The sequence below is a fragment of the Dipteris shenzhenensis genome, chromosome 18, assembly GCF_047967505.1.
Source record: "Dipteris shenzhenensis isolate YYH24624 ecotype China chromosome 18, Dip_SZ_1.0, whole genome shotgun sequence".
Classification (NCBI taxonomy): Eukaryota; Viridiplantae; Streptophyta; class Polypodiopsida; order Gleicheniales; family Dipteridaceae; genus Dipteris; species Dipteris shenzhenensis.
Genome location: NC_141613.1, coordinates 28,349,706 through 28,359,549, shown reverse-complemented (window position 1 = coordinate 28,359,549; position 9,844 = coordinate 28,349,706). Strand labels below are relative to the sequence as shown.

At 44.6% G+C, this 9,844-nt stretch overlaps 1 protein-coding gene across 1 annotated transcript; it reads right to left on the bottom strand.

Moving 5' to 3' along the window:
- Window positions 1-5,333: 5,333 nt before the first annotated feature.
- On the bottom strand, window positions 5,334-8,549 carry LOC147891050 (scarecrow-like protein 13). The gene has a single exon (XM_087389539.1). It carries the CDS (start codon window positions 8,111-8,113, stop codon window positions 5,663-5,665), a length of 2,451 nt encoding a protein of 816 aa, XP_087245665.1. The 5' UTR covers window positions 8,114-8,549; the 3' UTR covers window positions 5,334-5,662.
- Between the last annotated feature and the right edge of the window lie 1,295 nt (window positions 8,550-9,844).

The window sequence follows — 9,844 nt, the reverse complement described above, 5'->3', positions numbered from 1 at the left end:
ATGCAAGATCTCCTATTTTTTAGGCTCATGGATCATGGGGGTTTGCCTATCCACCCATGGTTGTAGCAAATATGGATAGATGATAGATGCATCTATTGCACGGAAGGAGTTTTGGAGACTTTGGGGATGCCTAGTCACACAGCGGATATGGTTGGCATCCCCTAGGATTGTGGCTAGTACACAGTAGGTGGATGATGAGGGATTTCACTTTGGGGATGGGAGTTTGGCTCACAAAGGGAGAACAAAACTTCTCAATTGATCCAGTATCACTGGCATACATGATACATGGATAGAATGTTTCTCGGATAGAGATCTATGATGCATCTCCTCCCTCCTGGTCACATCCACCACTACTCCTATTAGAGGATAGTGTAGTGTAGCCTTACTGCTTGGAACATTTGGGTCTCCTGGTGTAGTCGGGTGATGGGAGGCCGGCTAGTTTCCCTGGTAGCTACCCTAGTTGCTATTTGATAGGACATCATGTTCACTTTGCGCACCATGCCAGGAGCGCAGTACTCCAGTTCAAGGGCGATCTCCAAAAGGTGAGAGTGATTTTGCAAGGCCTGTCTTGCAAGAATATTTTACACCCTTTCCATGAGAGGTATTTGCCATGGATGTATAGACCACCACCATGGTTGCTAGCTCTTGTTTTGGAATCTCTCTAGACAGTGAGCTGGGAGATCGGAACACATGCTTACTTTCCTATAGTTTTTGTTCTCTATAAAAAAAACAAAAAAAACTTGATCATCCTCTCTTGTCACACTGCTGCTATAGTGAGATTGAGCAAACCCTCATAGTGACATGAGCATCAAATCGGATGGTATATTCCATTTCTTAATCTCACTTTCTTGGGGTATGTCTTTCCATTGATCTACAATATGAGACAAGAAGTCTCTACTAGATGTAAGAAAACCCTTATGCTAGTGTGAGGTAGTACACAAAGTGCAAAGTGCCCTTTGTCGATCTCTCTCTCTCTCTCTCTCTCTCTCTCTCTCTCTCTCTCTCTCTCCTTAGAATGTGTTTCTTTGTGATTCTCTTGTCATGATGCATAATTTTGATACTTTATTATCTAATGTAATATTTTTTTCTAAAATCATGAAGAAAAGGGGGATTGAGGGTTCTAAAAATGGCAACCATTGTTCATCACGTCAGTTGCAATGGGTATGGATGGATTTGGATGTGGAGTTCATTTCAACTCCTCTATGGTAGCATAATGTTCATCTCATGATACTTTTGTTAGGGGTGTAGATGTACCTACCACGCAAGAGATTAAGAGTAGATGGGACCAAGATGGTTGGTTAATTGATTTGGAAGTGGGCAACATTGAGGAAGAAGTGGAAGGACCCACAAGCAATGAAAAGGGTATGATAGGAGATAAAAAGGGAAAGAAGAGATGGATTAGGAGGAGGTTGGTATCATGAATATGTCATATAACATGGAGATAGAATTTTAAACATTTTCTCAATTGCAAGGTCATTCCCACCACAAATGGCATGCCTTAAATCATCACCTTGTGCAACATCCTCATGCACAAGAGAGTGTTCAACAAGCATTATCCTTAAAAAGCCTCCTCAAGAAAACATTGATAGACGATGTAAACTTGAATGTGAAAGGGTAATTTTGTTATCAGTCATGGGCATAAAGGAAAGTGCAATTTTGCATGACAAATGAAATGAAAGCCACATGTGATTCAATATGGGGGTTTGGATGCATTGTTGGAGTCAATGCTTAAGTGGATGCACTTATCGAGTAGAATGATTTTATATTAGGATGGGAGCTATAGGAGAGTAGTGTGGATGGAAGAAATTTATGACCACCTTGAAGTTGATCCAAAATACCATGTCACTGTCGAGGCTACTTTGCAGTGTCATTTTTGGGTTGCATGCCCTTGATCACGGGCTACGAATAGAATCAACAAGTAGGTGGAAAAATAGCACTTTCATTTTTCACATTTATTTGAAGTTAATCAACTATTGGACTATGTATTAATATGATTCTTTTGATTTGCTGATTGAATGGAGAGGATATTATTAAGATGGATTTGAAGCACATCCTCTACCCAATTCCTAAGCTTGGTGAGAATGATGCTACGTTTTTGAAGACAAGTTCACAAAAAGGGAGATATATGGATTCTTGGTTGCTATGCGGTTTTAAATCAACAACTATGATAGTATGCTAGGTTGACATTGATCATGAGATGGATGAGGTTGAGATGAAGAGGGCAGTACATTGGATCCAAAAGAGTCATTGACAAAGATGCAATCCAAAGTCACGGAAAGATAGGGAAATTTAATGTTGGAATTTTTGGCTATTGTGGATCCAAAAATGGTGATAAACTAGTCACTCTATGAAGACAAGTGACGACAAGTGTTTCCATTTTGATCTAGAAAATATAACTTCTTTGCGCTTGGTTGTTGCTCCAAATGAAGTGAAACAAAAGTTCTTGGACCTTTGTTGCATCTCATCTGCGATGAGGATAAAATACTTTGTCCCTCAAGGGGACAAATTGTTCTAGAATTGGATTGGTCTCATGATGTTCTATGAGCACATTAGTTTAGAAGCACAAAACATTGTTTCAAGTTACCCATCATCTAATGATACAATATCCTCTAGTTTCTAATTCTCATAGAATGAAAATCAACACTTGCTACCTATTTCAAATCTTATTGCATAGTTTGTTTGCCTAGAGCAATAAGCTTTGGAGAAAGGAAGTCATATTGTAGTGGGGGAAGTTCTATCTCAGCTGGGCTAAAAGAAGGGACTTACTTAGAAATAAGAAGCAATACTATTTCTAGTATGAGAAAGTTCTCTTGTTTTCTCTACTTGAGAAATACACCATTGAAATGGCATTGCACACTATGATACCATCAATGATGATAAACCAACGAGTATACTATATGGGTTGGTTATTGTAAGTTAAGGTACCAATGTCACCCTTGAGTAGGTTGACATCAAAACGTTAAGGAGCAATCTCTCCTTTTACTAAAGACACTAAGGAATTGATCCACAAATTGTTTGTCATAGTAAATCAAGAAAACCAACCCCTTCAAAATCTAGACGATGTAAATAATCCCTCATTCTAAAAGTTAAGTTGTTGGTATCATTAGAGACATTCAAATAGCTTTTATAAGAAGCACTAGTTTGTATGCCTAGTTTGTATTCAAATCTTATTGCATAGTTTGTATGCCTAGAGCAACAAGCTTTGGAGAATGGAAGTCATATTGTAGTGGGGGAAGTTCTATCTGAGCTAGGCTAAAAGAAGGGACTTACTTAGAAATAAGAAGCAATACTATTTCTAGTATGAGAAAGTTCTCTTGTTTTCTCTACTTGAGAAATACACCATTGAAATGGCATTGCACACTATGATACCATCAATGATGATAAACCAACGAGTATACTATATGGGTTGGTTATTGTAAGTTAAGGTACCAATGTCACCCTTGAGTAGGTTGACATCAAAACGTTAAGGAGCAATCTCTCCTTTTACTAAAGACACTAAGGAATTGATCCACAAATTGTTTGTCATAGTAAATCAAGAAAACCAACCCCTTCAAAATCTAGACGATGTAAATAATCCCTCATTCTAAAAGTTAAGTTGTTGGTATCATTAGAGACATTCAAATAGCTTTTATAAGAAGCACTAGTTTGTATGCCTAGTTTGTATTCAAATCTTATTGCATAGTTTGTATGCCTAGAGCAACAAGCTTTGGAGAATGGAAGTCATATTGTAGTGGGGGAAGTTCTATCTGAGCTAGGCTAAAAGAAGGGACTTACTTAGAAATAAGAAGCAATACTATTTCTAGTATGAGAAAGTTCTCTTGTTTTCTCTACTTGAGAAATACACCATTGAAATGGCATTGCACACTATGATACCATCAATGATGATAAACCAACGAGTATACTATATGGGTTGGTTGTTGTAAGTTAAGGTACCAATGTCACCCTTGAGTAGGTTGACATCAAAACGTTAAGGAGCAATCTCTCCTTTTACTAAAGACACTAAGGAATTGATCCACAAATTGTTTGTCATAGTAAATCAAGAAAACCAACGCCTTCAAAATCTAGACGATGTAAATAATCCCTCATTCTAAAAGTTAAGTTGTTGGTATCATTAGAGACATTCAAATAGCTTTTATAAGAAGCACTAGTTTGTATGCCTAGTTTGTATTCAAATCTTATTGCATAGTTTGTATGCCTAGAGCAACAAGCTTTGGAGAATATTGTAGTGGGGGAAGTTCTATCTGAGCTAGGCTAAAAGAAGGGACTTACTTAGAAATAAGAAGCAATACTATTTCTAGTATGAGAAAGTTCTCTTGTTTTCTCTACTTGAGAAATACACCATTGAAATGGCATTGCACACTATGATACCATCAATGATGATAAACCAACGAGTATACTATATGGGTTGGTTGTTGTAAGTTAAGGTACCAATGTCACCCTTGAGTAGGTTGACATCAAAACGTTAAGGAGCAATCTCTCCTTTTACTAAAGACACTAAGGAATTGATCCACAAATTGTTTGTCATAGTAAATCAAGAAAACCAACCCCTTCAAAATCTAGACGATGTAAATAATCCCTCATTCTAAAAGTTAAGTTGTTGGTATCATTAGAGACATTCAAATAGCTTTGGAGAAAGGAAGTCATATTGTAGTGGGGGAAGTTCTATCTGAGCTGGGCTAAAAGAAGGGACTTACTTAGAAATAAGAAGCAATACTATTTCTAGTATGAGAAAGTTCTCTTGTTTTCTCTACTTGAGAAATACACCATTGAAATGGCATTGCATAGTATGATACCATCAATGATGATAAACTAACGAGTATACTATATGGGTTGGTTGTTGTAAGTTAAAGGTACCAATGTCACCCTTGAGCAATCTCTCCTTTTACTAAAGACGCTAAGGAATTGATCCACAAATTGTTTGTCATAGTAAATCAAGAAAACCAACCCCTTCAAAATCTAGACGATGTAAATAATCCCTCATTCTAAAAGTTAAGTTGTTGGTATCATTAGAGACATTCAAATAGCTTTTATAAGAAGCACTAAAAGGACTCTCTATGAGCAATAAAAACAACTAGCGATTAAAGAGACATTTAAATAAGCACTAAAAATACTCAATGGGTGATAAAAACCATTAGTTGTCATAAGAGACATTTAAATAGCTTCTCTAAGAATCACTAAAAGTATTGGATGAGCAATAGGACCACCAATTCTCTAGTCAAGATTTTACATTGAGACCACAAGACCAAAGACCACATATGAGAGACTGAAGTTTAAACATAGCAATTGAGAGACACAAGAGACTCCATATAAACTAGAAGAAAAAAGGGGGCAATTGATAGAGAGAGGAGACTCCATATAAACCAAAAAAAGAAAGGGGGAAGAATATGGTATTCACAATGATGGAAATTTTTACATGGATTGTACCGGGGAATAATTTGTTAAAACAATGGGGGGAGGTTAAGTGTGTGTGAAAGTGGAGTCCATTTCAGGGACTCTAGTATGGAAGAGGCTATGGCACAAAGGGGAGGGAGAGGGAGGAGGACAGGAAGAAAAGGGGAGGAAGAGGAAAACGAGTGACGAGTGACGAGGGAGTCGGGGCGAGGCGTGGGGAGGTCGAAGAGGGTGATCGAGGCGAGGCGCAAGAGTGTGGCGGTGAAGGGTTTCAAGGTAAGGGAGAAGAAGGGGGGGTGGAGGTCCAAGTGGAGACGGTGAGGAGCGGCTTGTTTTGCCAACCAAGGGAGAGGGAGAGAGAGCCCTCTTCTTCGCCAAGCGTGAAGCTGTCACAGAAGCGCCAGAGCAGAATGCGAGCCTGGCTGACGGCGTAGGGGCTGAGTGGTGCGGGGCAAAAGCCGGCCGCTTGCATGGAGGCGCTCCACTGGGCATGGGCTTGCAAGCGACGACGGTGGCGGTCGTCATCGGCACCGCCGACCATGCTGGCGATGCGCTCACCGAGGAGCCAATGTTCCATGCGGAGGCGCTGGGGGCAGTTACGGGGCATGCTGGCCTCGAGGGAGTCGAACATGGCGGAGAAGAAGTGGAGGGCACTAACGAAACGCTGCTCAAAAGGGCCGGAGTTGAGGCGGGCGTCCATTTCTGCGAGCGTGGCGACCCGCGGCGAAAGCTGGGAGGCCACGTGGAGAACTCGGGCCACTGCGGTCTCAGCATGGGAATCGGTCCCTCTTAGCAAATTACAAAGCTCAAGCATGAAATTCACAGCCACCACCTCCCCTTCTTCTACGCCCATCATCTCCGCCGCTAGCTCTTCTTCCCCTAGCCCTGCGTCCACCGCCCTGAACTCCACGCTCAGCTGCAATTGCCTCCCGAACTCCGCTAGCCTCTTCCCTGTCGCCTCTAGCGACTCCGCCCTCCCCTCCCCCCCCCCCAGCTCCGGCGACGCCACCCCTGTTATCCTTATCCTCTGCGGTACCCTCCCCCCCCTGCTCGCTATCGCTTGCAGTAGCGCCGCCCATTGTACCCCCTGCGATATCCCGAAGTCGATTATGTGCACCCTCTCCGCTTCCTCTATCGCCTCCAGTATCGCTTGGTTCGCCGTCAGCTGCGCGAACGTGAAGTATGGACACGCGTCGTTCAGCGCTTTGTAGGCTTGCGTCAACTCCTGCGCTGAGAGCTCCTCCCTCCGAAGACACACCCGATCGCTCAGGCCTTGCGCTCTTGCTAGCCTCTTCGACAGCGCCTCCGTGAAGTAGGCGGCCAGTCTCTGAATCGGATCGCCGTTCCGCTTCGACAGTGCCCGCAGCTCCGGCAGAACATTCATTGCCTTCTCATGATCGCTGTCCACAGTCCTTGCACACTCCAGTAACAACTGCATGAGTTGCACCCCATGGGCTGGCACCGGATAGCCCTCTCGTCCGAATTCCACCTTCAGCTCCCCCCTCCGAATAGCATCCTCCTCTCGTAAGCTGGAAACTTTGCCTCCCTCCGATCTGAGAGTTGTCCATGCTGGGGCGTCAGCTGACAGGACGCCATCTCGAGCTCCCTGCCTTAGACACGTACTTTGGAACGGTTGAAGACCGTGTACCGTTTGTGAAGCCGGCCTAACATATTGAGGTTCCTGGACTCCTGATCCGTTGAGAGAATTCGTTGAAATTAAATCAGGCGATGATGCCGACAGCAGCTCCCGGGAAGGGGAGGAGCTTAAGACCTCGTTCCCTGTGTCTTGAGTCCAAGACGGCGAAACATCGTCAGAACGGCTCTGCATACATCGCTTGGCTTCTTCCAACACAGTGAATCCGTCAGGCAGAGCATCCTCCGACGCGCAGGGATAGCCGTTTGTGGCCATGGCAGGCTCAGAACTCTGTGTCGATTCACACGGATTTGTATCCAAGCAGGACACGATCGTTTCGTCTGCATCCTCAGGCTGCAAATCACTCATCAAACAATCCATCCATTCTGAAGAAACATCAGCAAATCCAAAGTCAGCTCGGCCGCTCGCTTGCGCCGATTCAATAGCTATGTTCTGCAAATTGGTCGCCTTCAGGCAGCTGGTGGAAGGGAGAAAGCCAACGAGCTCGCCCATCTCGTCAACCCTTGTTAAGGAATTGCTCAATTCATCGGGACCCAAGAATTTGCAGCGACGATTGCCATCGTACCGCTCGCTTGGATAGGAATCCGAAGCTTTGTGGAAATCCACTCCTTCACTTCCGATCATATCAGGCTTGTCAAAGCATGGGTCTCTGAAAAGGAACACTGAGTCCTGAATTTGGGAATCCACAGATGGCATCAGGAGAGTAGAACCAGAAAGGTCCAGAACAGAAGATGACTCGCTAAAAAATGAGCCGCTGGAAGGATTGAAATCATATGCAACATCCGAGTAGAAACTAGTGGATGGCACTGCAAATTCTTCAGGCTTACTATGCCACGCAGGCGTGGAGACGGCCCATTGATTCATAGAACCGGGGGACGTAGTGGGTTCCTTGGACACGGAAGTACCCGCCTGTTGCTGGCGCTGTTCGTGCTGGAATTGCTTATGCTGCTGGTGCTGCACCAGCTGCTGGGCGATAGCCATGAGAGAAGCCTCCGATCGGGCGGATGGTGCCAATGGCAGGTGGTACGCAATTAGGTTGTTGTTATCAGCACAAAGGGGTGCCATCATGGAGGAAGAGCCGTTGTATCTATAGGAGGGCAGGGCGTAACCTAGGGGGGGGGCGGGGCTAGGGGCAAAGGTTACGTACGTAGTAGAAGGGATGCGATGCGGAAGCAAACAGGAAAGGTAAGGAAGGAAGGAGAGAGGTGTGGGAGCGACGAGTTGAGGAGGGAGGGATGTGTGTGGGAAGAAAGGTGGTGGAGCTAGCCATGCTCTTCGCCGAGGCGATGAGAGGAGTGAAAGGATGGGGGAGCCATGGGGAGGGAGGGCAGACAGTAGGGAAGCAAAGCAAGGGAGGAAACGAAGGAACGAACAGGGGAGGAGGAGGGTAGTGCGGTAAGGAGACGGAGCTAGGGGAAGGGCAGAATGGGGGGAGCTGAGAGCTTCAATGGACCTCAACGGCAACTGACAAAGGCACAGGAACTGATGCAGATTTGCGAGAGAGAGCGAGACAGAGTGAGAGAGAGAGAGACAAGGGGGGCTTGTTATGGGCAACAGGGAAGAAGAAGAGTACACAGAGAAGAGTATATAATACAGACAGTGAGAAGCAAGGCAACGTTGCTTTGATTATTATTACAAAAAGTACCCAAAAATCATTTTTATCCAAAATAAAAAAAGGCCGCCGCCCCCATTTTCGTTGCCCCCACCCCCTTTTATCAAAAGCCCTTCTAAATTATTACAAAAAATACCGCCTCGCCTATATTAGGCCCGCTTCCCCAAATCATGCCGTTGCCTAACACAAAAAAAATCGCAAAAATAATTTAGAATTACAGTTTTTACGTACCCGCGTGGGCCCCCCCCATGCATGCACTCTGCCGTTTTCTGGCTGTCAGATTGATAAAAAAAATATATTTATAATGATTATAATACGAAGAAAGAAAAAAGGTTTATGGGGCCCACACCCCCAACCTCCGTCTATTCTCCGGTGAGAGGGGGCCCAGTAGGTGGCCTCCTGCGTGGCACGCACCCATCGCGCGTCACATCCCCGGGACCACGCTCCATGTGGATGCGTGGGTCCCCGGGCCACCGTGGCTGACCCCACCCCTACGTATAATTTTCTTTTCTTTTTCCAGTACGTATTGAATTCCGCCCCGGCCTTTTCGGGACTATTATTTAAAGTGTCTCTGATCATTGAATGAGCCGCCGCCACGTCGGAGATCGCGCCCTCCTGCCCATGTGGGCGACGACCTTCAGCCGTCCGATATCGACCCATCCAACGGCTGGATGGCAGACTTTTGCGGCGTTAAAGGCGCTGGACGCTGACTACGCCATACCCTTTCCACCGTAGATTGTCGGCCCATCGGACGGCATCCTGTGTCCTCTTTTTCTTCCCGTTGCGGCCTTTGCGTCCTTTGTTCCTTTGTCTTTCTTTTAAAATTAATTAATAGCCTTTGGGGTTGGTTCACACATTCTCTCGAAAAACGGTCTACCCGGTGTAAAGTGGCTGCCAGATAAAGACAAACTAATTTACAGCTTTTACTCAGCTTTAAAAACACCCCAAAAGAAGAATGCAACCTTACCCTTTGACATTGCCTTCAACAAGGCGTTGTTTAATAAAAGAGGAACTAGCATAAGGATTTCGTGTCATCATTTACATTTCCACCGTGACCACGACACCTTAGATTCACAAGGGAATCCATTCCATAGAGCAAGAGCCTCTAAACTTGGAGTGTCTCCAATTGTTATTTATTACAATGTTCAGAATGTAGGCTCCCTTTTCACCTGATCGATCACCCTTCA